Genomic DNA, 27,733 nt, shown 5'->3' with positions numbered 1-27,733 from the left:
ATTGACATTGTTGTTCCGACTGTTACACTCCCCACAGTGGGGGCTGACGCATTAACATACAAATCTTATCACAGTCACGGTGACAGCACACCTCTACCTTAGTGTGCACATCCACATGCTGCTTGCACACCCTTTCTGCAGCCTCAGCTCTCACCTTCTGTAATTCTTCATCACTCCCACTCTGGACTATTTTTAACTAATTAATGCCTTCCTTTCTTATGTAAGACACTGTGACTGGCTTGTTGTTGAAAGGTGCGTACGAAAAAGTTGCCTCCAAATGTAGCGGGCAGCCACAGCATGACAGAGCCTAAATTATCTTGTGACCTTATAAATGTTAAAAAAGGGTCCCGCTAACAGTTTTAATCATAAACCTTGCTCTCTGTCCCGCTCCCCTGCTAATTCTCTGTTTCTGTAACTGCAGCTCTAACACAATCCGGCGTTATTATGTGTTGACAGGGATGCTGTTTAAGTGACTCGCCATTTATAATTCATGACTGAAACGGCCTCTCGCTCCCTTTCTTTTCTGATCATCAGCACTTTCGCCTGTTGTTATGTTTCTCCATGTCGGGCCACGAAGAAATGGGGGACTGCCAGCTGAGCCCGCAGACGCGCACACACTTTTCGCCACAACCCACATCAAGCCTTAGTTACAGAACACACACTCACGGTAAAATACACACTCCCTTCATCTCCCAGTCCTCACAGCAAGACATCTGAAATCATGTACGTCGACAGAGAATATTCAACAGAGAATCGTCAAAGGAGTAAAATGAAAGTAAGTACAGAAAGCTGCTGCACAGCACATAAAAAACAATCATTGTTATGAAAATGTAATGGTTTACTATCATCCTGATATCTACACATGAATATTTCAGTGTTTGTTACATAAACAAACAAGACCACAGTCGAGACAACGGGTAAATGCTCATATCTCATGCTAATGGTATGTTAGCTTGTCTTTTATTGAATGAGGCTCTCTTTTAGTGTCTACTTGTGTCCAAACAGGCTTCAAGATATTTCCCCCAGAGGCAGAATCCCTCTGTTCTGTGCCATAAAAAAGAACATTAAAGAAAACAGAAAAATCACTCAGTACATATATAGTTGAGTGAAGCTATCATTATAACAGGAAACTGTTGTCATTGCCCTTGAAGGAGTACACCCTCTCTGCAACGTTAGAGGGTGATCTGCCTCCTTTCAGTTAGCTTCTCTGAACCAGTGTTCATTTTGGCATCTATCTTAAATTTAGCCTAAGTCTTTAGATTTAAATGTAAGTTAGTTTTAGTCACAGTCCAGTTCCAATTAAACTGCCACTTTCCTACATCTGAGCTACCATGGCAGCTACCATTGTATACACGGGCAAACTCCATCTGTAACGACAGCAAACTCATGTCGAAACAGGCCAAGAGAGGAGCAAAAACATTTGTAGCAAAACAGGCCTTGAGGTTTCATCCAAGCTAATCACTCCACTAGCAGTCGCTATAAACTCACACTCCAACTAACCCTGTACCCCCATAACTCTCACAGACTCATGTTGAAGCAGGTCGGCAAAAGAGCGACAACATTTTTTTCATCAAGGTTTCAGTGCTGTTATTTGGTCTTTGTTCCAAACAAAGATAAAACTGCCATTACACTATCCGAGCTAATCCCTGCACTGGTGGCAGCCATTGCTACTGAGTACGACTAAACCCTGCTCATAGCTACCCCTTCCTTCTCCTAAAATTACGCTGATTGGTCTGAACGTTTTTTTGGGTTCGGCATAAACTTTGTTGATTGGAGCTTTGCAAGAAGAGGAGACATAAGCTTGTAAGTTCTATTTATTTGCCTGATACGGAAAGTCTGGCAAATCCATCTGCCTTAGAAGGTTAGAAGGACCTTTTTCTGGTTGAATGTGCTAACAAGTAAGCAAGCAGATAACTTGCAACTTGTCGAACGTTGAAAGCATGGACAACTTAACAGCTCTGTGCAATCTGTACATACTCAACGCTGTACTTTTGACATTAATTTAATGCATGCTATCCCTAGCCTATGGCAATATCCAAGGGCAGAAGACTAAGCCACTTCCTCTATGCTAATTGGTGCTCTGAGGGAATACTGTATAGCATGATCAAATGCATTTATTATGGTTGACTGTGCTACCAAAATAGCAAGAAGCTAATCTGCGTTATATTGAACAGAGAAGAAACTGACTAATTTAACAACTCCATAAATTTCCCACACAGTTTTTGCTTTACTTTTGGTACAAATGAGATGAAAGCCATACCTCTAGCAACTGGAATATACAAAGGCAGAGGACAATTTTCTAACAGTTACGCTCAGCTTTTATGTTGCCCAATTTCCAGGTCTAAGTCCAGAACAGAGACTGTGGAGCATGTAGAGATCGCCAACTCCAGTCTGGTCTGATTGATGTGTATACCAATTTTTTGCCAGGCAATAATTTGACTTTTCTAACTGCATGTAAATGTACAGTGTCTATTTGAAGCTCTGTATAGTATCTTTGTTAGCATGATCTATTCCAAAGCTGGGGTTTCAGTCGCAGCTAGAGCTCATAAATATGAAAAATTATATGGTTAACATTTTTAACATTTTTTTGGAGTATTAGCATGATGTTAGTAATGTTTATTGTTTTTATGTTATTAATATGAGCTTGTCAGCATAGTGGTGTTAGCGTCCAGCTTAGGCATGGATGTTCTCTGGTACAGCTTCACAGAGCACTCCGTATAGGTTGTATTTTAGACCCTACTTACAAAATGTGTCTTCGGTGATTATATCATAATAAAAAGGGCTAAAATAATGAGTCTAAATGGCCATCAACACATATTTGATTCCATCATGCTGCTATTTGCCTTGTGGTCTCAAACACATTTGACCCACTTGTCTTATGAAGTGTAAACCCAAGTGGGCTTTTCTCCATTTAATTACTTTCATGAACATTTTAGCAACAATTCTGCAAAGGTTTCACGGTAAAAAAGGCAAAATACTTTATTACACTAAACTCTTTAAAGTCATGTATCATGACTTTAAAGACACAAATGTCGCCAAGCAAAGGCCCATTCTGTATTCTTAGATGTAAATATATCTGCCTTCCAAGCTGCTGAAACAAATCTTGGACCTATTTGAATGCAGGCTGGGTTTTTTTAACCTGTGTGTACTCTTTTGACTTTCATGGCAAAGGGAAAAAGGTAGCAACCTACTAGTATGAATATGAGTGGTCAGGTGGAGACCTGGAAGCTATGTGATACATGCAGGTGTGAACAACCCTTTGGCCAGGCTTTCAACTTTAGTTTACATCACATAATGTGTTTTTTAAGGGCTTTACAGGGTCTTTTTATAGTTTGTTATCAACCCTAAAAGCGTTTCTCCTTATTTTTTACTGAAGACACAAAACAGTAACAGCGCTAGCTCTCAAATTTGATCAAGACATTTTTTTTCGTGAACTCCAGCCCACAAGGATCTGAAATCAAACTGAGAGTCTTAAATTTACAGCAGCTATGCATCAGCAAAGTTAAAATTCAAAACTTTTTCCAGGCGCTGGACACTGACAAAGCGTGTAGGATGCTCCAGCATAAACTTGCTGACTTACTTGAAGGCGTAGCGCAGGAGGAAGCTGATCTTGCCGCAGTTGTCGCCCTGTTTGCCTTCACCCTGGTCGCCTTTGGGCCTGTAGAGCTCCGGTTTGATCTGCCCAATGCTGGTAACCTGCTCCTTCTCCTCGTGGAAATCAGGACTGGAAAGCTGGTGAGTCATGGGCTTGGGCCTGAAGAGACACATAAGAGCTCGGCGGGTGAGTACTGAGTAAGGAACACAGCTCATAAGCACACGTATGCACATTTAGAACAAAAGCACACGATGTAACAGTGTGATTCAGCTTCTTTAGAGTAATGTAACTAGGTAAACCATATAAATGTAGAATATTTACCTTTTTTTTGTGATACAGTAGGTGTTTTCATACTGCATTTCCAATACAAAGCTCCATCTTTATCATGCCTTAAGATATTGGCAGCTTTTCTTTAGTAAGCGTACAGAGTAGGTGTGTAAAAGTAAAGAAAAATTTCAGTTTGGTACATTTTCGGTGCAGTAAGTAAAGCAAACACAACACAGAATTTCTATTTCTAATCAGGAACTTTGAAACTTCCCTTGTACACATTTTCTAAATGGCAGCATGAACAGTTCAGGCTTTCAGTCCTACTTAGCTTTTTCTACTGAAAAGAATATACAGTGCTTAACAAATTTATTAGACCACCAGTCACATTTGTCTCAAAGACTATCCAGCATCATGAAGTGCTTTAATGCGGACTCTTTCATTTTCTGTGAGCTCTCCCCGTTTTACCATTTTGAACAGGAATGAGGGATTTCAAATTGAATTCATCCAAATTTCAGCCAGCTCACTGGGCTTCTCTGAGAAGTCCCAAATTAATCAAGCATAACATTCAACCACTAAAACTCATTTTTCTGTTCAGGAATGCAAATATATGACTATAATTTGACATATTAATCAAGAAATATTAATGTGCTTTACTATTTTTTTTAGTTTTTTTGTAAATCAGTAAATTTGAAAATTCATGGATGACAATAATAATTATATTTTAGCATTAAAAATATCGTTTGGGTTAAAGAGCCTCTACATATTGGTGTATTAACCATTGCAGAAACATAAAAAATGATTTTGGTAATTACCAATGCTGTTAATTTAGGGCAGCTGTGGCATAAACCTTACTTTGGTTAGGGTTAGGGTGGTCTAATAAATTTGTTAAGCACTGTATACAAATGTCAAAATAAATAGGATAGAAAAATTACATTTAAATTAGGAATAATGCTGTTACCTCATTCTAAAAGGTCTTCAGTAAACCAATAAAAATACTAAAATATAGTTTGCAAACACTAGGATATTTACTTTTATCGATATTTTGACATATTGACACCCTTTCCTCTAGTTTTTAAATTTCCCTGCTGACCGTGACCACATCATATTGTAACTGTTAGTTAGCTCATTAAGTGCACTAATTAAAATCTATCCTGTCTATTTCTACACCTACTTCTGCATTTGATTACTTTTCTATCCAATGGGACCTACTTAAGAGTTTGGGAGCATTTTTCACAGCCCATCTGAGCTGATAAAGAGGCTGGAGTCTGCCTGGAGTCTGAGGATAACTGTTTCCAATACAACCACACAGCTGCTGACATGACAGAGTCCCCCCGTCCCTCCCCTCCACCGAGGCAGAAGGTACCGCATTTCTGTTTAATTGGTACCACAAAACCAGAGCACCACTGCTTTTAATAAGGACCTTAGATTACAGGAAGTTCATAAAGGGCTGTTGAGACTTTTTTGTTGAAAAGTGGAGGATTAGAATTTCTTTACTTTGGCTCAGTTTACTTTAACGGGTTTTTAAATCCTTTGTTCTCAGCAGCTTAAATGGTTGTAGATCGGCTGCTTTAAAATTAATTTTCAATGCTTTTGTCCTCCCAGAAATGGCCAGAAAGAGGCTGTTAAACTTTCAAACAGAGCATGTTTGCACTATTTTTCTCCTCATGCTGTGACGTTCATGTCTGTGTGGTGCATTTTTAATTGACCCGATGGGCGTGCTCCAAGTAATGCACCCGCTCAAGAATGTCCGCACTACTTCTGTTTTGTCCTCGTCTTTGTCAGCTGTTTTATTTCTCTGGGAAATAAAGTGTTCCCAAATAGGAGGCATTTTTGCTTGAGATATTCAGGCTGTCGCTATCGTTTGCTGTGGGTTGCGCTCCCGTTTTCCCATCCGTGTTATGAGCTTTGCTCCACATGTATTTGTTCAGTGCACGTCTGTATCGTACTGAATTGTGCCATCTTCCCATCATACCTCTGCAACGTTCATAGAGAAGGGGGACGTAAATGTCATGCCCTGAAATGGCACTGTGAATCAGCCTAGTGTGATCGTCTGCAGTAAAAATTAATATCTGTTGAAATTTACAAAATTAAGATCTGTAACTTGCCTGGCCATTTTTAAATTGTGAATTAGGTTTGAATCTTTTTATTTTTTATTTTACAACTGGCAATAACAACAATAGAGCCCAAGGTACCACTTCCAGCAACAACCATTGGAAACGCATCAAATGTGAGCCATAGTCCAGTTATTTTAATTATAATATGGCGGCAGATTCAGAGCTTTGCACATCAGCGGCAGCCATCTTGGTTGTTGACAAAAATATCTCAATGGTGCCTGAGCTTGCATAGCCTTTAATAAATGGTTGCAACTGGCCTGGCTTGAATAATAAAGGATGGACATCTGTCTGAAAAGGAGGTGGACCAGACAGAGGTTAAAAGTTGGTCAAAGATCAAAGCCGGTATTGTTTGTTCTGCCGGTAGCATCCACCATTTCTGAATTTTCACTGATTTGTTTTCTTTCTATTTTTCTCTAAGGACTGCTGAAGGTAATGGTTGCCTCCTGTTGCCTAATGAAACCTGATTTATGAAACCTGGACTCGGTCCTATTAAAGGACACATAGACACAAGTGGAGTGGTCTCAGATGGCCAGTACTCACCGTGCGGTGACCTGCTGCTGAGAGTGAGCGTTGGGCAGGTCTTTATGAGGATGGGCTCCCCCCTCTGAGTTGGGAACATCTGGAGACGTCGTACTCAGCTTCAGAGTTCCTTACAGAGACAGAAAACACAATCCTTGATGACTCATGTCTCTTTTGTTTGTGCTATTGTGGCCTGAGATGTTGCAGCAGCTAAGAGCAATGTTATTTTTTTTTCTGTGGTGCAGGGTCGGCAGTATTGATCCTATTGATTGGATTACATTGATTTTACAATTTAAAACAGCAAAGAGAGGGTGAGACAATATATCTATGAAAGCAGAACATGAACCAGCATGAAAGGAATAAAGAAAGCAGATATAATAGTAGGTCCATTCCACTGCAGCAAAGGCAGATGGGAAACATTTGGTTCTGAAAAATGAAAAACAACCTGTACAGATGTCAACAGACAGCATTAATATGACGGCATTTAGCCGATAGCTGTTACCTGAGTTAATTTGGTTCCTTGTTAGCTTCTCTGACTAAAGCTCATGATTTCTAGAAGTGATCTTTTAAAGCTACAGTACATTAAATACCCTTCAACACTTATTAAAACTATATAGCTATAGTAGTTCATATACAAGAGAAGAATGATAGATACAGGTGACAGATGCAATTCAAAAATTGACTTCTCAGCGTGAATTCAAGCATCTGATCAATAATCCCAAACTAAAGTAACTACAATAAAAGCCCATCAGAAGCTGTTGGTTCTCATGTATAATACCTAACATTTCAAGAGTCTATTCAGAAGTGGTTAAAGCTCCTATACAAACTTGTTATCTTGCTATGAAACAAACTTAAATCAATACTGATGTCCCTGAGTGACCTACATGAGCAAACAAGACCATCAGCAGCAAGATTGATTACTTCAGTCTGACTATATTTAACGTTCGTGACCTGTGACACGGGATAGGCAGCAGATGAAGTGAGTTAAAGAACACAGGAGAAACGCCACAGCAGCGGTGACATGTTAGAGCGTTCAAGTCAACAGAATGATTTTGATTATCAAAATGTGCAAAACAAGATCAGTAAGCAGCAGAGATAAGAGGTACCACTTTGTCCAAAGGGGGCACCAAAATCAATGCAAATCAAAAAATTCTAACAGGAGCTTTAAGTTCTCACAAGGTTGTTTCAATTTTTCATTAGAAAAATGTTTTTGTTTTCAGGTCCAGTTTAGTTTCAGTAAGTTTTTACTGCTGGTTTGTTTGGTTAGTTCTGTTTTTAATTTTCCAAAAATGCCTTGGTTCAATTTTTATCACTTTTAGTGTTAACTTTCTCACTAATATGAGATACTTGTCAAAAATCTTACAATGTAGAAAATATAATTTAGATAGACCACTCTTTATTTCTCATTTCTGTATTAAATATAACTACCAAACTAAAGTTACATTTTATGAAAGATGCAGTGTGTAATATTTAGTTTGGCATTTAGCAGAACAAACTTGGTAAAAAATTAATCATTACAATTATAAGTAGGCCTCTCTAAGCCTGTGTTTGATCTCCTGGATATATAATTTCATATATTTATATTAAAAAATATTTTTTTCTTTTAACTAAGAACAAGCATTTTATTCATACATAGGGAGGGTCCACACTGTTGACTCTGTCATCTTGGTTTTCTACATCTTGCATGTTTCTACAGCACCACATAAGGAGCCAGGTAGCTAGGGATAAGTATTGAAATCCGTTACCAACTTACTCCTAGTGTCAACACATCTGATACCTACTGTATCAAATTAAAGGAAACATTTTGGTGCTTCATTTTGGTACCTCACCATCCCAACAGTATTCCCATCATTCCAAAGGGAAGGCAGGAAAAATGTTACGTGAAGACGTTACACCTGTTTCCCTTACTTAAATGCTGGCATCTTATTTCTAAGTAATTTAAAATACTGCTTTTATTCAGCTGCTGACTTTTAAAACCCATCTTTTCTCTTAAGTATTGATTCAGGCACTTTCAGGCACTGGCACCTTAAAAAAAAAATAAAACCCAACCTTACATATAACATTACAGGTTGCCAGTTACCACAATAAGTAAACATCACTATCTAGAATCTACTGCCATATGTTGTTAATATTCTCAATTTTACCCACTATATCTTGAAATCGTCTTCAATCAAATCAGGCCATTTTATACTCTTGGCTTGGGTGTACATGTCAGTCAGTCTGCTGCTGTCAAAGATTAAAACTGAAGAGGTTTTGTTTCTAATATTATTGCATTTTTGTAAGTTTTGTGAGCATCAAATTAAGTTTGGGTTAGTCTTTGATTTTTATTTTAGTTTCAGTTAACTAAAATAATTTTTACCTTCTAGTTTCACTTGTTACGTTACTTTTATTTAACCTTGGTTCTTACCAAAAGAATGTGTGACAAATAATGTAAAAAATTATATTCCTCTGTGCTTTACTGTTTCTAAAAATGGTAATGGCAATGAAAGTTCAACTTTTTCTTTTACATTTTCTCTTATTCTGAATATATTACACCAGGATTTCCATTTCTTTAGAGATGGTTGAGCACCAAAAGTCTGACTGTACTTATTATTTATTCATTTCTAATTCCCTAATGCTGGCCAAAACACTGTTCCATATTATGCAGCAATTTTAAAAACTACTTTTTTAAAAAATCTTAAAAAAAAACAAAAAAACAAAAAAACAGCTGTTCAAAAAATAAATTCTAACTTTTTTGACAAGAAATACTTCTTTAATGTTAAAGTGAAAACAGATTTCCATAAGGTAATGTCACTTAAATACAAATAGGTAATGTAAAATAAGGGATAAATATGAATATTCAGCCCCCTTCCAAGTCAGGATTTAGTAGATGCACCTTTGGCTGCATTCACTGTACTAAGTTTGTGTGGACGGGTCTCAATCAGGATTGCAAATTTTACTCCATTCTTCTTGCAAAACTGCTCAAATTCTAACAGCTTGCACAGGGATCAGGTTTCAATAGCCCTTCTCGAATCCATCCACAGATTCTGAACTGAGGTCTGGGCTTCGACTCGGCCACTCCAGAACATTCACCGTTTCTGTTCAGCTTTCGCTGTGTGCTTCAGGTCATTGTCTTACTGGTTCTCTTGCAGACTGAATAAGATTGTCCTCCAGGATTTACCTTTATTTTGCTGCATTTATTTTACCCTCTACCTTTATAAGCCCTTCTAGGGCCAGCTGCTGAGAAGCATCACCACAGCATGATGCTGCCACCACTGTGCTCCACAGTGGGGATGGTGTGTTTGTGGTGATGTGCAGTGTTTGGTGTCTGCCAAACAAAGCATCTTGTCTGATGGCCAAAAAGGAGCATTTTGGTCTCATCAGACCAAAGACTTTTCTTCCACTTGACCATGGAGTCTCACATGTGTTTTGGTGAACTCTAGTCCAGCTTTAATAAGTTTTCTTCAACAGTGTCTTTCTCTTTGCCACTCACCCATAAAGCTTTGACTGGTCAAGAACCAGGCAGCAGTTGTATGCAAAGTCTCTCCCATCTCAGCTGCTGAAGCTTGTAACTCCTTCAGAGTAGTCATAGGTGTCTTAGTGGCCTCTCTCACTAGTCTCCTATTTGCATGGTCACTTAGTTTGTGAGGACAGCCTGATCTAAGCAGATTTACACATGTGTCATTTCTTCCTTCACTTCTTGACAATGGATTCAGCTAAACTCCAGGGGATGTTCAGGGCCTTGGGATCTTTCTGTGTCCACCCCCTGACTTATACTTTTCAATAAACTTTTCTCTGTTTTTTGTAGTGTTCTTTTGTCACCCTGGTGTAATGATAGTCATGAATACTGATTAACCAGTGAGTGGACCTTCCAGACACAGGTGTTTTTATACAACAGTCACTCAGGTGATCCCCATTTCACAGATTGTTGGACTACTAGCACCAGTTGGCTAAACCTGACTTTAAAGGAAGTGAATATTTATGCAGTCTCTTATTTTACATTACATATTTTTGTTTAATTGACATTACATTGTAGAAATCTGTTTTCACTTTGACATTATAAAGGGTTTTTTTTTTTGTAAAAAAAAAAAAAAAGCCAACTTATATTGACCATGACTGTTAGAATTAATCAAAGGGCTTAAAAATTCAATTCTTGATAAACAGATTTAGCAGCTATAGATAGAGATGTACTTTAAGGACTGCATTTTTAGGTCTAGACTGCATTAAAATGTCCATCAATATTGGTTCAGCTGAAAGGATTTAAGAAATATCTGCATATACTGTAGGGTATCAGTAGAAAATCCAATATTGAGAGTTAAGTATAAAAGTGAGTAGCATTTTATTAGTATTAAGATAAAGTCTCAGGGCGTTTTCACATTAGGCCCAGTTGTTTCGAACCCCAGTGCAGCGCAAATCCTCCCCCTCCCCCTTTCCCCCTGGCTTGCTTTCACACTAGCAACATCGAACCGTGCCAGGGCGCACTTGCGTATTTACTCAGTCTGAAACAGCAGGTGGCGGTATGCACATAGCTGGTTTACAACCCCGCGAAGGAGGAGAAAAATGAAGAAGAAGCTACCATGGCATCCACTGGGCGAAGATTATTTTTGTTTTGACCCGGCAAAAAGTCCATCCTGCAGCCATGTATGATTAAAATCACTTTTAAGAACCCAGCAACTTTGCTCTTCGTATCTACACATCTCAGAGGACTAAATGGGATTGCGCTGTGCAAATACAGAGGTTTTTGAGGTGACAAGAGACTTTCATTGCCTTTGCACCTCCTCTCACTGACTCCAACTTGTGTTCATCCGTAAGGTGAGTCACAACAGACCGTTTATTGACTGGATTCTAATGATTTCCGCTTTTTATTGAGGAATAATTTGATTAAATTGCCACGCTGTTGAAAGAAGTTTAGTTTTTACGCTGACGTCATAAAGCTGATATATTGCTTTGTCCTGTATCCGAGCGTGGTTGCATTTACATCTCATCCAAACCGTGCCAGAGTCGACTTGAATCGCACCCAAGACCACCTACCCAAGTGGGCCTGGGCCCGGTACCTGATGCCCAGGCGCGGTTCGTTTGCATTCACAAAACCAAAACGAACCGGACTTTGGGCTCAAGTGCACTTGCATCCGGGACCAGGCCCCTAATGTAGAAGCACCCTTAGTGACCAAAGCACTACATAGCTCAAACAGTCAGATGACGCTATACTGTGTCAAGGACAAATTGTGTCCTTACCTGCATTGTTGGGGTACGAGTCCATATCCAGGTATGAGTGCTCCTGGGTCTCATGTGGCCCCCCAACCACACCCCCTTCCCCCCTCTCCAACCCAACTAGGTCAGAGAAATGTGGGTGATGCTGGCCCTGCTGGCCCAACGTAGGGTAGAGCGAGGACGAAGAGTGGCCATCCTTCCTCTGCAGCAGCGGGGGCAGAAGCGAAGATCCGCCGGCGCCTCCGAGGCCTCCGACACCGGCGCTTCCAGGCAGCAGCCCTGACGTAAGGCTCAGACCTCCGCCCTCCTTGTCCCGCCATGGCAGCCAGCAGAGCTTCCAGGAGACGAAGAGGGAGACAGAGAGCAGGACAATGCCGCAGAATGTCACGATGACCGACAGCAGACTCACAGAGATCTCTACAGATGAGGAAAAGGAGAAAAAAAAGGGAGATTCGCTTAAAAAAAAAAAACAGCACCAAAAGTGACGTCTTTATGCAATGTCACCAAGCATTTCTTTATGGCTATTAGCTTTTTAATCAGTGTGAGATAGAGGATTGCATTTTAGGGGTAGGCTTGTGTCAGGATATGGGGGGGTAGAGTATGACTCATCCGGATGACAAAGTGCACAGAATAGAAGAAAAAGCCCAATTTCAGCACCACATTGCTGGACAGCTCCAGCCCTCACTAAACAGAGTCGTCGTCAGATTCAGATCTCTGGAACTTTTGTAGTTGTGTTCAGAACTCCACGTGTCAGATCTTATAATACGTAACTTCATGATGAAGTCATAAATTAGTTACTATTCTATAAATATTCCATGAGGCTTTATAAATAAATAGTCTAAATATACAATGAATATTTATAATTATCCAGAACCATTTGAAGTCTTGTTATAAATAGCACGGTTTGAGTCTGAAGGCTGCCTTGACAAAAAGACCAATCAGAGCCCTGGATATGAATATTCATGGGCTGTAAGCAGACCAAGAGGACTGAGTGTGCAGATTTGGCAATTGTTTACAGTTTTTCACCCTGATAGGCCTAAATTCCCGCCATCTTGGGCTCCATTAAGACCCAAAGGCCACCAATTAACAGCCCTTTCCGTCTGCAGGGAGGCCAGTCATGTCTTTCGTCCAGAGCAGAACCTTTTTATAATGAAAGGAAAGCGTTTCCTAGACCCCCTATTGGAATGACACAAAGACCTCCTTTTCTTCAACCCACATTTCCTTCAATTTACAACACTTCAGAGCATCTTTCTGGGCATGAGACAGACATAAACACTGTTAAATCACACAAAAAAGATTGAAATTTTATCTGTAACAGGCTGATAACAAGAAGACTGAGAGAAAACAAGAAAACAGCAGCCAAGCCTCCAGCCCTGGGGTACATCTTCTGGAGCTCGGCTCGCCGTCGCTCTATCTCCACCCGCCCTCCTTTTCTCTTTCACTCTCTCCTCTATATAATCCCCTTAAACACCCCTGATTCCTCGCTGTCATTTCTTTTCCCATGCTTTCTGCCTCGGCTCGTTTTGACTTTATTCCTCTCCTCACTGGCTGTCTCCTTGTTCGTCAACCCCCTTCCTCCTCCTTCCTCCTCTGCCTCTCCTCGTTCTCTCTTTGGTGAATTATTCATCGGTCTGTGTATGTCATTAATCAGCACTTGTTCAAAAGATATGATTGGGGGGCCGTGGAGGGTTGGGGGATGGGCAAGAGGACATCGATCTGTCGCCACAGAGAGCAGGACAAGGTGGGAAGCAAGGAATAAGGGGATGGAAATGGAGAGAAAATAGGAAGGGCAGAAGAGAGAACGTGACGACAGAGAAGAGGAGACGGGGGATGAAGGGATGGAGCAGGAGGGGAGAGGAGGAAAGGAGGGCAAAGGAAGGTAAGATGAGATAGACAACGTCACAAAGAAGGAGAATGGTGTCAGAGAAAAATGATCCAAACCACTGAATGGCTGTTACAGATTGGAGCACGTGTTGAAATAGACACATAAGCTGACTTGGTTTTATTTCCTCAAAAAGGAGGAGAAAAAGGAAGAGGCGGCAGGGAGGACGGTTGATATAGTCGATGCAGCCACCGTGGCATGTGTGAAATAGTGGAAACAAAAGAAGCATTTGTAGAGAAAGAAAAGGAAGAGAAAGATGGAGGAAAACAAGCTGACAATGATTTACAGGGAAACCGAAAGAGAGGAGGGGTTTAAGGATGGGAAAGGTTAATGTATTGATTTGTAGGGGGAAAAACAAAGCGAGGAGGTAGAGGAGTAGGTAGTGTGTGGTTGGCAGATCAGGGTGCACTGATAAGACACGGCTGTGATCAAACGTGCGGGGGACGGTCGGGGGCCAAACCGCTCGCCTCCATTTGTCTCTCTTTAGGGCAGCCACTGCACCTTCCCGAGCACTGATCCTGCCAAAGATCCATGGCTAATCCACAAAGCATAAAGAAGGGAGTCAGCGGGCGAGTAGGCAGGTGGGTAGGAGGCCTCTGAAGTGCACCGTGAAGAGGGACCGAGACTTCTTGTCAATCAGCAGCTGATGCAAGCCCACTGGGAGTCCTACATCGCTCCACATCAAACACATCTCGGCTGCTTACACAAGCCATTCCTCTGACAGCTTTCGGCGGCGGCGGTCCTGGGAGGGCTAGCGGGCTTCCGTCAGCACACACCAAAAATCACAGCTTGTAAGCGAGGAGGCCAACGCCTTAAACCATGGCGTGACATTTCTGAACAGAGCCATCCAAAGCTCCAGAGGCAACATGCAGCCAATCCAGGCTAATCTACACTGAGCCACAGATATCCATGCTAATCTGCATAACAGTGCATTGCACTTCCAAATGCTTCATTGAGAACCCACACACAATACTCTGAACACAATGCAGCAGTATACATCTACTCAACTGGGTGGAAAACATATAAATGCATATTTATAATCCAGTTCTAAGATAACAATCCCAGAATTCTCCCGAGACTCTTTTGGGACTCGTAAAAGAAATGGGATGGACTTGTACATTTCAACCATTTCAGTCATGCAGATGAATATTTAATGGTTTGTTGTTGTGAGTGCACAGTACATCTAACCATCTTTAAACACGAGCACTTCTCTAAACGTTTTCCTTCTCACATTTGTCACGTTGCTGTACCTGTCCCCAAATGACGGAGCCAAACCGGAAATTTTTCCTTCTGCAGGATTCTCTTTTGAGTGGGTGATCAGTTCTTTAAAGTGATTCCCATCTCTCTTAAGCAGCAGGACTTATTCACTGTGAGACAGAGGTCTATCTTAAGTTTCCTCAGCAGATTGGACACATAAAGGTTGAAATCTATGCTAATTCTTGTACTGTGTAATGGTAGAAACCATTTAGCATTATACCTAAATTAACTCTTCTTTTTCTCTAGATTTTCATGGCATATGTTGTGGATTGTTGAGCACAATAAAATTAACAATATTAATCAAGTTTCCCAATGCCTTCTGCTCTGTGTGAAAGATAACACCCCCAGCTTGTACAAACCTTACTACTGTACAGGGGGTGATGGTACAATGGTACCTTTTGGCAGAAGCATTGCCTTCTCACAGACAAGGTTAAGCAAGTTTCACTGTTGGACTCAAACCATGCCAGAGGCATAGCTCTAGGGAAGGTTTTCTTGGGGGGTATTGATGCAACATTCATGCCACTGCCAGATACAACTTTTCAGCTAACATTATCAGCAGGTCAGAGTACAACGATATCAAGCACTTTCGTGCATGTCCAGAAACCTGCAAAACTAATGCCAGTCCCATCAGTTGCATTCAGTCATCGTATCTTTTGTTGACTGGCTAATTTTAGTGTTTTATCACACTAAACTAATGATGTGTTTCCACTAAGTGATCCGGTTAAGGTCAGTTTGTTGGCATTTCCACTGGAAAAAGTGGAAAAGGTACCAAAATAACCAATCCATGTAGTCCTTTTTTGGGTACTCTTCTTTGGGGTACCAAGCATCCCTGTCCAACCCTCAAGGGCAGAGCTGGACTTACTGGCTTACACCCCTGCATACCAACAAGTAAGGGTACAGTTGGCTGTGGAAATGCAAGCATGATCAGAGTTAACCATATCAAACTATGTCAAACTGTGCTGAATGAAATTGGACCACTTGGTGGAAATGCACCATAAGATGCTTGGTAACCATTCTGCTTAACATTTACTGAAGGAGGTTTATTTCAATTTAACACACCACAAACTAAGGAAAAACCTAAAGAGGGTTAAGGGTAGGTACTTGAACCCTAAAGGTTAGGGTTAGGGTTATGGGGGGGTGAAGTTAACAATAACACACGACAAACTAAGGAAAAACCCAAAGAGGGTTAGGGTTAGGCACCCAAACCTTGACTCCCACATTTTTCTAAATTCAACCACTTAAATGAATTTAATGGAAAATGTTGCTGTTTGGATTATTCCCGACCCACTAGAAAGATCTACTTTGGGACCCTACCACTAGTTTAAACCATTGTGATGTGGATAAAAATGTGATACATCAAATATCTGTGCTCTGTGTTGAAAAGCATCCTGGCAGAAAGACCTGTAGGCAAACTCTGAAGCATCAAGAAGCAGCCAATCACAGCACAGTACTGCCAGTCTTTTTACAGTAGCGATATATGAGGTCATATTCTGTTGCAAAAAAAAAAATGAACACCTTCACACAGCTGTTAGCATGGCCTTAGACTCTCGTTTAAACTGCTGACTCCTATGAGAAAACTTTCTTTGTATGCATATGAAGACTCTTGACTGATGAAAGTGTTGCCTCCAGGTGTGTCATTTACCTGTGTCCAGCTGTCTGTTGCGACCTCTCAGCAGGTAGCTGAACTCCTCACAGCGCTCACTCTGGCTGTAGCCTCTCTGGGAGTTGAAGCAAAGCTCCTCCACCAACACCAGCGCCTTCTTACACAGGTCTTCATCCCAGTCCCCCGACATCCTCCAATCCGCATCGCACTCTCACCAGAAGTCAGCCGATGACAGCTCAGCCCTCACCGATCGGACGGCGCTCAGGTATGTAGAGTGTTGGCCCGTCCACCTTTTTCAAGGTGTGAGCTGAGGAAGAGGAGGATGAGGAAGCTGGGGGGGGGCAGTGGTGATAACGGAGGAAAATGAGAGGCTCTTCAGGGTGTCTTGGTCTGGATCACAAGGACCAGACTGATACGCCCATGTATGCCTGAGCGACACCCACCCCTCTCACTTTCCCTGAAGGAGATAAAAGGAAAAAATTGGCAACGTGAGTGTGAGGACATAAAAGTGTACAAATCAAATTTTGGCAGCTTGGTCACCTTAACCATTAAGTGAGAACACTGATGCCAAAACCATCAGTGTGTCCCTGATAGATCATTGGCTCTGGTGCTACATAATACCCATTTACAGTGTGAAGAGTGGTACTAAAAAATTGCCGTTATGTAAGAGATGAAAAAAGATGTGTATCGAGAGGCCACAGAAAAGCTAGAGCTTGACTATTTTTGTTTTAAATTGGCAAAAATAACAATCAAGGTCTACCCATATTCTGAAAAACATTTTTCACTTATCTATCACTAAGCTACATCATTTAACCCTCTGCCTCTAAATAAATAAAACAAAAAACTTCAGTAGAAGGCTCCTGGGGCAAAAGAAATTCCCATATGGTATGTGAGAAGCCAAAATAGCTCTACCAATTAGTTAATGGGCCTTAATGTACACCTTGAGGGACAAAATCTTTTCAATTAAATCGATTGAACAGGAGAAAAAAGGGATTTTGAATCACAATGCCGTGCAGCGTTGACTGGCAGTACGATCAATCCTTCACTGCATGAAATTTTAGAAAATGTTTACATGAAAAACAGTTACATATATACAGCAAGTTTATTTAAACCATAAAATTGACCAAGTTTTGAAATAAAGCAAAGTAAAATGTACATTTATCTTCAACCTTGGGGGTTTAAGGAGCTGAAACGTAATTTTATAGCTATAACAGTCCATATTATGTCAAGGAGGTCACTGTCACAGACCTGCTGTGGCAGACATGACATGTCAATTACTGCCCTAAAAATACTGGATGTATTAGAAATACTGATGTATTAGAAAGTGTAAACGGCCCCTGCCATTCTATTATTCTCTGCCTTTGGGTGTGCATCCTAATGCTATGGCTCAACCAGTTATATACAAGACACGTCAGCTCCACCCAAAACATTTGCTTTGTTATTTTGAATTGAGGACTACGTTCAACAAAATAAGCAAACTCCATAAGGTGTATTACTAAAAAGTGAACCACCATTTTTGTTATATTGTTGTATTTCAAATAATGGGGAAGAAAAGCTGTCAAAAAGGTCAATCTGGTTAGTGCTGTGATCTACATGCAGAACATCCTGGAATCGCTTTTAGTATTAACCAGGAAGGCCATTTTTAACAGCTTTTCCCCCCTCAACAAGTGAAATGCATCCATGAAACAAAAAAGGTGGGTTACCATTAAGTAAATACAACTTATGGAGTGTAGTGTATTTTTTTTCACTGAACAGACTTGTCTATGCAAAACAAAGAGTTAATGGTGGAGGTGGGCAGAACTAAGTAGTGTGTCTACTCATCGTCTTTTGTTATTTTCTGATTGAGAGTGGAAATACTGATATCCTGTGCATGTACCTATTGGTTATTTTTAACAGCCAGAACTATAAAGTAAGTATTAAAATAATGAACTTTGGTAAAGCTTAATGAATGAAAATATATTTTTATATATATTTTTCTTAAACTGATGAGTGGAAAGACATCCTAAATACAGAGGAGGAACCTCAACCTCAACTAATTGGTGCTAGTAGTCACACAATTAGTGAAATGCAGATCACCTGAGTGCAGTGATTGTAGCAGAAAGACACTTGTATCTGGAAGGTCCAGTCATGGGATAATCAGTATTCCTGACAACAATTACACCATGAAGACAAGGGAACACTCCAAGCAACTCAAAAAAAAGGTTGTTGAAAAGTGTAAGTCAGGGAATAGGTAGAAAAAAAATCCAAGATACTGAACATCCCCCAGAGAGCAATTAAATCCATCATAAAGAAATGGAAGAACTACACTGAAGGAGTTACAAGCTTCAGCAGCTGAGATGGGAGACTGCATACAGCAACTGTTGCATGGGTTCTTTGCCAGTCAGTTATGGGAGAGTGGCAAAGAGAAAGCCACTGCTGAAGAATACTCTTTAAATCTTGACTAGAGTTTGCCAAAAAGTATGCGGGAGACTCCATGGTCAAGTGGAAGAAACACCAAACACTGCACATCACCCCGAACACACCATCCCCACTGTGAAGCACAGGTGGTGGCAGCATCATGCCGTGGGGATGCTTCTCAGCAGCTGGCCCTGGATGGCTTGTAGAGGGTAAAATAAATGCAGAAAAATGAAAAAGGAAAATCCTGGAGGACAACCATTTTCAGTCTGCAAGAGAACTACTGCTTTTGAGGAGATTTATTTTCAAGCAAGACACTGACCTCAAGCATACAGTGAAAACTACATAGAAATGGTTTAAAGACACCAAGGTGAAGGTTCTGGAGTGGCCTCAATCCAATGGAGGATTTGTGGCTGGACTTGAAAAGGGCTGTTCGTGCCCAATCTCTGTGCAACCTGACAGAGCAGGTTTTGCAAAGAAGAAGTAAAATTGCAGTGTCTAGATGTGCAAGCCTGGCTGAGACCTTTCCACACAGACTCAGTGCTGTGATTGCAGCCAAAGGTGAATCTACTAAATACTGACTTGAAGTTGGTGAATATTTATGCAGTCATGGATTTAGCTTACAGGATGAAATCACATTAACTGTTTCCTTTCCTTCAATTATGTCATGAAGTCATGTATTGTGTGTTTACCTTTAGTAACCTTGACTGCCAAGGTTGTGGTCCATGTTGAATTTGGAAGCTTGAGCGGAGCCACACTACATGTGAAATTGTCTCTGCAAACAGATTTGGCTGAGAAATGCACAGTTATGCCTGCAGTGCATGCATAACCTTTAGCTTGTTATTTTCTTAATGTTTCCAAGACCACTAACAGCTGCCTGCAGACACGTTTTTTTTTTTTTTTTTCCTTCACTGCGAGTGGAATTGAGCTTTCGGTCATCTAGGTCCAACAGGAAACAGTGGAACACATCTGCGGTCCATCCAACTCATCAGGATTGGAATTCGTTGTCAGCTCTGAAGAGACGCTGTTTGAAGCTCTCCAACATCCCCTGAAATTCAAGTAGAATCAATCGATCAATGAGGTGAAAAGACACTGCAATAAGGACATCAAGAGACTAAAAATGCTCTCTGTGTTCAGGAATAAAGCTATGAAAACACCAGACAGTGGTATAATTAGATGTATTAAATCTGACTACTTTCTGTGTGTGCTCCTTGTCCTTTCATCGAGGAGAAACCAGACTCCTTTAACACAGCGTCTTTATTTTTGAACTCATTCTGTCTAAATAAAGCAGGTCAATACCCAAAATCCAGTTTCTCATAGCCTGCAAGTCTCCGGGGACTCTGACTTTGGAGAATGTATGCAAAGTTGTGCCTAATAATACAGACCTTTTTGTGAAACCTGGAGTCTATCTTTGCCAAAAGTCTTATCAGGGTTTGTAAATTAATTACAATCAAAAAAATGTTCATGGTGAAAGGTCAAAGCTGCTTCATCCTTGTGAAGCCACAAACCAATTTCTCAAGCAAGGTGCTTCGTCGGACAGCGGAAGGACTATTGATCATTTGATGTATGTTGTTCTGTAAAACATCAGCGCCAGTCTTTGTGTATTGAGTGGAACCTCCCCGGCAAAGTACTCCTTATGTGTCCATCTGTCTTCCACCTGCCAATCAATCACGGCATAAGACTGAGACGTATATCACTCAGAACAAGATCCAAAACAAGAAAAGCTTTCTAGCTTGCCCCCTCTCCCTCTTGAAGACACATTTCTCTCTTGTCCGCCTTTTGTGTTTGTCTCTTTTGAGAAGCAGACTGTCACATCAGTCTAAGGGAAATTCAGATAATGCAGACTCTATTTATCTGTCCATCTTAGCTCAGACAATTGCAGAAAGGAATCTGAAATTAGTGAATCAAAATGTCATCCAGACCCAACATCCTATGCTGCCCCTCCTTTATGCCCCCCCTTCCACTTTCTTCCCATTAAGATAGTAAATCTGTCTGAGTGACTTTAAAACCCAGGATATCTCAATCTGAGGAATGGCTGTCTGGCACAAAACTGGCTGCCTCAAATGCCAGCGAGAGCATCAGAAAAAGGAGGGAGAGGCGAAGAAGAAATGGAAGGGACGGACAGACAGACAGAACGATTGTGTAGCAAGTGGATGAGGGAGACGGAGAGAGAGGGGGATAAAAGAGATGCTGACATTAAATTGGTGGCGAGACAGATAAAGAGGGAGGGGGAAAAAAACGGAGCAGAGAAGGGCAGAGAAAAGCACAGGAAGCCGGCAGCAAGGGTGACACAGCAACAACGGTAATCAAAGGGTTTGGGGATGCAATTTAGCAGAGTAAAATATTTACAGAAGCTGGTTATCCACGGATAAAGATGCCTTCAGAAACATGTCGACGAGTCAGTCGGCTCTGACAGCGCCATGCCTAGAAATGCACATTCTTACTGTAGAGCACGGAGCAACACTAAACCTCCCACAGACACTCCATTGACTGCTGTTCTGCCCCGGATCAATACTCTCAGGGAATGGATACACCACAACACCGACCAGTCGGCCAGTAAGGTCACTGTCCGATTGGGCAGGGGAGACAGGACAGCATGCAAGGTCACAGTCTAATCACACTGTGGAGAAGAAGAAATGAGTATTAGAGGTGTTGTCCAATTGGAAACTGAAACCTCTGGAGGGCGTCGTGGGAGAGCATGCTGATTATGAGGGGGAGTCCAAAGGGGAAATAGATTATTGTGGTCAGTTTCTGTAAATTGGTATCAAACAATTTCCAAAGGTTTATCAGCTGGAAGAAGGCCACACTTAGGCACCCTTGACCTAGACTGAGCCCTTTTTAAAGCTTGCCTCTCTTATTAACCCCTTAGGATTAGTTACACATCTGATTTTTAGTGCCTTGCTCAAGATGTCGCATCCTCAATCAAGCTTGATGTAAGAGCATGAGATTACTTTGTATATCTGTGTCTGACCAGAAAGCTGTTTTTAAAAGTATTACAGTTGGAGAAAAAGCCACATTTTAGGGACCTTGACCGCTTAGGATCAGCTAATTGTCTCTTTTTTAATGGTTAACACCAGTGTTTTTATCTATCTAGCTTTTAGATAGGAGAATCCATTGAGGCATTCTTTTCTTGTATTTTTTTTTTAATTCAGGGCCTGTTGATTGGTCTAAAACAATTTTCAAAGGTGTCTCAGTTGGAAACAGGCCACAATTAAATGTCCTTCACCAAGACTGAGCCTTCTTCAAAGCTGGCCCTTCTTGTAAACCACAAAGAACCACCCAACTGTCTGTTTTTTTTTAGTGTTTCGCTCCAGCTGTTTCATCTTGATTCTAGTTTTTAGGTGAGGGGTTTTCTTTGTATTCTCTTGTAATCCAAGGCCTGTCCATCGGTATTAACCCATATTCAAGGGTATGTCTTTTGGAAAAAGGTCACACGAAGGTGTCTCTGACCAAAACTGAGCTCTCTATAAGGCTGGCCTCTCCTGTAAACCACAAAGACTCACCTAATTGTCTCAATTTTGAAGGCTCAGTCCAGCTGTTTCATCACCATCCCATCTTTCATGAATGAAATATGATGGGTCATTTTCAGAGCCTGTCAATTGGCATTAAAACCATATTCAAAGGTTTATCTGATGGGAAAAGGATACACTTATGTGTGTGTCCTTGACCAAGACTGAGCCCTCTCCAAGGCAGGCCTCTCCTTTTACCAATCTACAGATGTTTGTATCCTTGTGTAACGCATGGTCAGTCAGATGGTATAAAACCATATGTAAGGGTGCTGGTTTAGCTCAGCGGATAGAGCAGGCCCCTTCATGCAGGGTCTCTAGTCATACAGTCGAGTTTATAGTCCAAGGATCGACTCCCGGTCTCACATTGTTTGGTGCACATTCTCCACACATTTCCTGTCTTTCTTCAGCTGTCCTATTCAAATAAAGGGCGAAAAGCATCAGGAATTCTTTAAAATAAAATATAAAGTTATAGCAGTGGGGGGAAAAGGCAACACTTGTGACTCCTTCACCAAAACTGAGCCCACTCCTAGGCTGGCCCTTCCTGTAAACCACAAAGAAATCTTTTTTTTTTAGTGGTTCACTCCAGCTGTTTCATCTTAATTCAGGCTTTTAAGGAAGGGGTTTGCTTTGTGTTCTCTTATTATTCAGAGCCTGCAGGTTGGTATTAAACCATATTCAAAGTTATGTTTGTTCAAAAGGGACATACTTAGGTGTCCTTAACCAAGACTGAGCCCTCTTCAAGGCTAGCCCGACCAGTTATATACTAAAAATCACCCACTTGCCTCTTTTTTAAAGCTTAAGACCAGCTGTTTCATCTTCATCCTAGCTTTTAGGATGGGAATCTGATGAGGTGTTTTTTTGTGTGTCCACTTCAGGGACTGTCAGTTGATATAAAACCATATTCAAAGGTGTATCTGTTGGAAAAAGGCCACACTTAGGTGCGCTTGATCAAAACTGAGCCCTCTCCATATTTAGAGTCATAGTGGTTGGGGAAAAGACAGCACATAGGGGTCTTTGACCAACACTCAGAACCCCCTCCAAGGATTTCTCCTTCTCTAATCGACTAAGGACAGGCTTCTTGTTCAGTTTTAGTGTTTCACTCCAAATTTTACACCTTTTATCTTGCTTTTAGGAATCAGAGGAGGCATTTATGTTCATATTCCTCTTGTCATTTTGGATCTTGCCAAATGGTATAAAACTGCATTCAATGGTAAATCAGTTGAAAAGAAGCCACTCTGATGGGTCCTTGGCCAAGACTGAGCCCTCTCAAAATCTTTCCCTACCTGTCAGAGCTGCTGACTGAATAATATTTTAGCTTTTAATGCTATTGCTCAAGCAATCCAATAGCTGTTAACTTTTATCTTTTTTTAAAAACTAATTTTAGCATATACCAGCTAGAAAAAAGCCACACTTAGGGGTCCTTGACCAAGACTGAGCCCTCTCAAAGAATGGCCTTTTCCTGTGAGTCACTATGGATGAGCCTATTTCTAATGCTTTAATCAAACTACACGCCCTTAATCCAGCCTTTTGGTGAAGAAGTAAAAATGCATCTAGGTTTGCACTCTTTTAGAATCGTGTGCTTGTCAATTGAATTTAAAAAAATTCAAGGATTTATCAGTTTAACGAAGGCCACACTCTGGGCCCTTGCCCAGCACTCTGATCCTTAAATGTCTTCATTTCATTGTACACTTCAACTGTGCATCCTCAATCTATCTTTAAGGTGACGAAGCAGATTGAGTGATTATGTCTGTATCCCTTTGTAATCCAGTACTTCTCAATAAAGCCAAATTCAAGGGTTCGTGAGTCGGAGGAAGGCCACACTTTGGTGTCCTTGACCAATCGTGAGCACTCTCCAAGGCTTCCCTCTCCTGTTAACTACAAGGGATTGGCCACTTGTCCCGTTTTAAATGGTTCGTTCCAGCTGTTCAGACATTGTATCCTCAATCTAGCTTCTGGGCTAAGAAACAGATGAGGCATTTATGCTTGTATCCCCTTATAATGAAGGGATCATTCCTGTATTTGCACAGAAGAGGGTAGATTTGGAGCCACCCTGAGGTTTGTAGGGAAAATCCAATACAAATTAGAGTAAGGAAGCACATCCAAAAACAACATGACACTCAGTACTATCATTCTGTACTGCAGAGGCAGGAGCCAATAAATATTTATCCAATATCGAATGCACTCATATCTGAGCAGTTGTATTGGATTTCTTGGCTCAGCACTCTTAATACAAGTATTCCTGGGGTTTTTCGCCTTTGCCCAGAAATTCCGAACCAAAAAAACCAGCTGCAAACAAACAAGAAATCCTCGAGCTGGGCTGATGCGAATTTGATAAAACCCAGGGGGGGCTGGTTTTTCAGTAACAAGGATCTGAATCTGAAATCTGTATGTGCAATCTGTCTCCCAGCGATGAATCACACACCTCAGCTGGGTCTGGGAATTACAGTGATAAGGCATTTGAAACGCTGCTGTCGGCTGAATAAGAAGCAGGAGACGTTCGGATGCTTTACCACAAACCTGTGATCTATTGCAGCTCCATATCATCATCTGGCATTTGATTTTCTGGTCAATAAAAAATTTGGCTTTGTGTTGAGTAAAATATGACAAATGTGAGCCTGCTGATTTTGTTTTTTTACTTTCAACCATCAATTTTATTTATAACGGTAATGAAAGTGGCAGTGAAAGGGTTATTTTCAGTTTGCCTTTCCTTATTTAAGATCATATCTTTGCTCATTTCTTCTCAGCCCCCTCATCCTATATTGCACTGATTAGATTAAGCGACTGCTGCTTAATTGTCCAGCTATCATCATAGAAAGAAATGAATACATTCATAATAGCAACATTTCACTGAGAACAGTCAGAGCCTTTTTTCATGTGAGAGCGTAAAGCTTCTGCACACAAAGGAGACTAATCAGTTGGATATACCTAATAGGATGTTTCAGTCAGATCTCAGTCAACCTGCTTTCAAGTCTTCCTATCAGCTGCCATGCTTCTTTGTTTTCATCTGTACCTGGAAGTCATCTTAAATTGACTTTTTCATCCCTGCCCTGGAAACTTTCACTCTTGCTTTTTTGTTCAAAAGTCTACAAATTAGCTAAGCATATTTCACACTCCCCATGTCTGATCTTTTATGGAATTCATTGCATTTCCATTGAAGAGAAGGTGTCCGATCAAACAGGCAACTGGCTCCAGACTTTGATGCCTGCCTGCTCCCGCTGGGTCGTATCATGTCGTGCACCACCTCGTATCGATGTACTCATGTACCCAAAGATCATCCGGCATTCGTCAGGATCACCCCCTGATTCATAGAGGTTGTGACCCCTCTCTGGCGACGCTGGCACATCCTGCTTTTTGTTTTGCATCACTTCCTTTCGAGGCCACAGCGGTGTCTGGCTGAGACAATGCTATCATCGCTCCTCTCTGCTCATTGGGCTGTGACAGATTGATGCACAGGGGTAAACAGATAGGGCTACTACAACACATCTTTTTGGTTACTCCGGGAGAGGCGCTTCTGTGTTTCGCTGGGATGGACACGGCGCCGTATGAGGCCAAGATTGAGCGTGGGGATATTAATGTCTATTGACTAGAGGTAATAGCTTTCCTGAGCCTCAGCCTCGAGGTTGTTCCAATTTCACCCGTCCTATAATAGCTCCTGGACACCCTTTCAGCAAATAAATAACATGAAGTGGGAAAGAGTGGGCCTTAATATCTGCTTAAGACCATATATCTCTATAAACATGCAATCAAACACCCCCTTCACAACCCAGCAGACGCTGTCTCCTTTTATCTCTACCTATTTCTAGCCTACATTCACACATATCAAAGGTTGCTGTTCAGGATTTCACAGCTTCCCACCGATCCAGGCCTGTTGGAGCTGCAAGTGTCTAAATTATCTATAACATGGGACAGGAAATAGAAAGCAAGTGGCCAGCCAGTAACCCTGGGATATCGCTGCTGCTCTTCCTGTCTCTTGCACAGCCAGTGGAGCTGCAGAGCAGGACCTATTTACAGACAGGGAGTGTTATCTCACAAAGACATGGGCAGCCCTTGCTTCATTTTTCACCTGCCTATGTCCATTTCAGTGAGTCACACTGATTTGGTATTTTGGCAGAATTTGTTTCTCTGTGGTAAGGAAGACGGAGCAACTGTGCCTTTGATGGTGATGGAGGGGGAGTGGGGGTGGGGTGGGGTGTACGGGGGTGTGGGTGGAGGGGGGGATTACGCACGTCTTACGCACGTCAACCTGTCTTCTGTGTGTTTCCTGCGTGCTCGTGCGCGCACCCTTCTGTCTGATCGCCTCATATATCCAAAAGCGTTTTGAAAAACTTAAATAACCATCATGAGTGTGCACTATAACACTCCTGCCGGAGATACGAGCCTGTTATCTGCCTACATAGCCTGTATAGACTGCCTCCACTCAACATGCATCCCACTATAGGCTCGAAACAGAAACCTTCCGCTCACTGAAATGCAATATGGAAGCGGCAGGGTGATGCACAAATAATATCCATTAAATATTAATGGAAAACAGACACACGCTGCTAGATTTAGGGCATATTCAGCAGTGCGGGATGCAGGATCAAAGGAGATGCGATGTGAAGAACGCGCACATCGCAGGTAGCACAGACCCGAATGCATGTTTGTTACAAAGGGAATATCTTCCTACCTTGGCGTCTCCTTCTCTGCCCAATTTCCGATTTACGAGCCGCTCCGCTGTTTTAGTTAGATGCGACGCTTGTAAAGGGGCATTCCGCCCTCTTTTTGGCTCGTCCACCCCCTCCTCTCTGTCTCTTCTCTCAAGATGCACCGAGATAGAAGCCCCGCAAACGGGATGGCAGACTGAGAGGGAGAAATGAACAATATGATATCCCTGCCCTCCCCTCTTTTCCCTCCCGTTTCCCGGTTTCTTCTCTTATATTTCCCCCCCCCTCCTTGTGTTTTTTTTTTCCTCCTCTCTATTTCACTATCCCCTCCCTCTCTCTCTCGCTCTCTCTCTCTCTCCTTTTTCCTCCTTGTGCTCTGAATACTAATACTCTGTCTCTCCTCTCACTGCCTGAGCAGCCTGGTCAGTGCTAAAGACACACTGATGTATGTGGGGTGTGGAGAGAGAGAGAGAGAGAGTGAGTGAGTAAGTGTGAGTCTGTCCTGGGGGGGTGTCGAGGGTAATGGCCACTTTCAACCTGGAGGGTACATGGGTGGGTTTGGTCTTATTAGAGCAGTGATTAGATAATGATACTTCTGCAGATGCCCCTGGAGAAGTGGCGCTGGTGGTTGTGGGTGGATCGCTTGATTGGTGGGTTTGGGGGCACATAAAATGTGGCTATTTTTATGGTAGCATCCCTGGAATTAGAGGAGGAGGAAGTGCAGGTGGAGCTGGGGAAAGTGTTGTTTGGATGCCAGGCG

General features: G+C 41.6%; 1 protein-coding gene across 1 annotated transcript in view; it reads right to left on the bottom strand.

The window, feature by feature from the left end:
• Window positions 1–27,161, bottom strand: part of syt3 (synaptotagmin III) — a 52,531-nt gene extending 25,370 nt beyond the window's left edge. The window contains exons 1-6 of the mRNA XM_041816965.1: window positions 26,997–27,161; window positions 19,514–19,869; window positions 16,467–16,884; window positions 11,710–12,102; window positions 6,517–6,625; window positions 3,581–3,754 (exon numbers count right to left, since the gene is read on the bottom strand). Coding sequence (XP_041672899.1) covers window positions 3,581–3,754; window positions 6,517–6,625; window positions 11,710–12,102; window positions 16,467–16,617 — 827 coding nt within the window. The 5' untranslated portion in view covers window positions 16,618–16,884; window positions 19,514–19,869; window positions 26,997–27,161. The remainder of the gene's footprint in view (window positions 1–3,580; window positions 3,755–6,516; window positions 6,626–11,709; window positions 12,103–16,466; window positions 16,885–19,513; window positions 19,870–26,996) is intronic.
• Between the last annotated feature and the right edge of the window lie 572 nt (window positions 27,162–27,733).

Source organism: Cheilinus undulatus, linkage group 21 (genome assembly GCF_018320785.1).
Source record: "Cheilinus undulatus linkage group 21, ASM1832078v1, whole genome shotgun sequence".
Lineage (NCBI taxonomy): Eukaryota > Metazoa > Chordata > Actinopteri > Labriformes > Labridae > Cheilinus > Cheilinus undulatus.
This window is presented reverse-complemented; position numbering and strand designations above follow the sequence as displayed.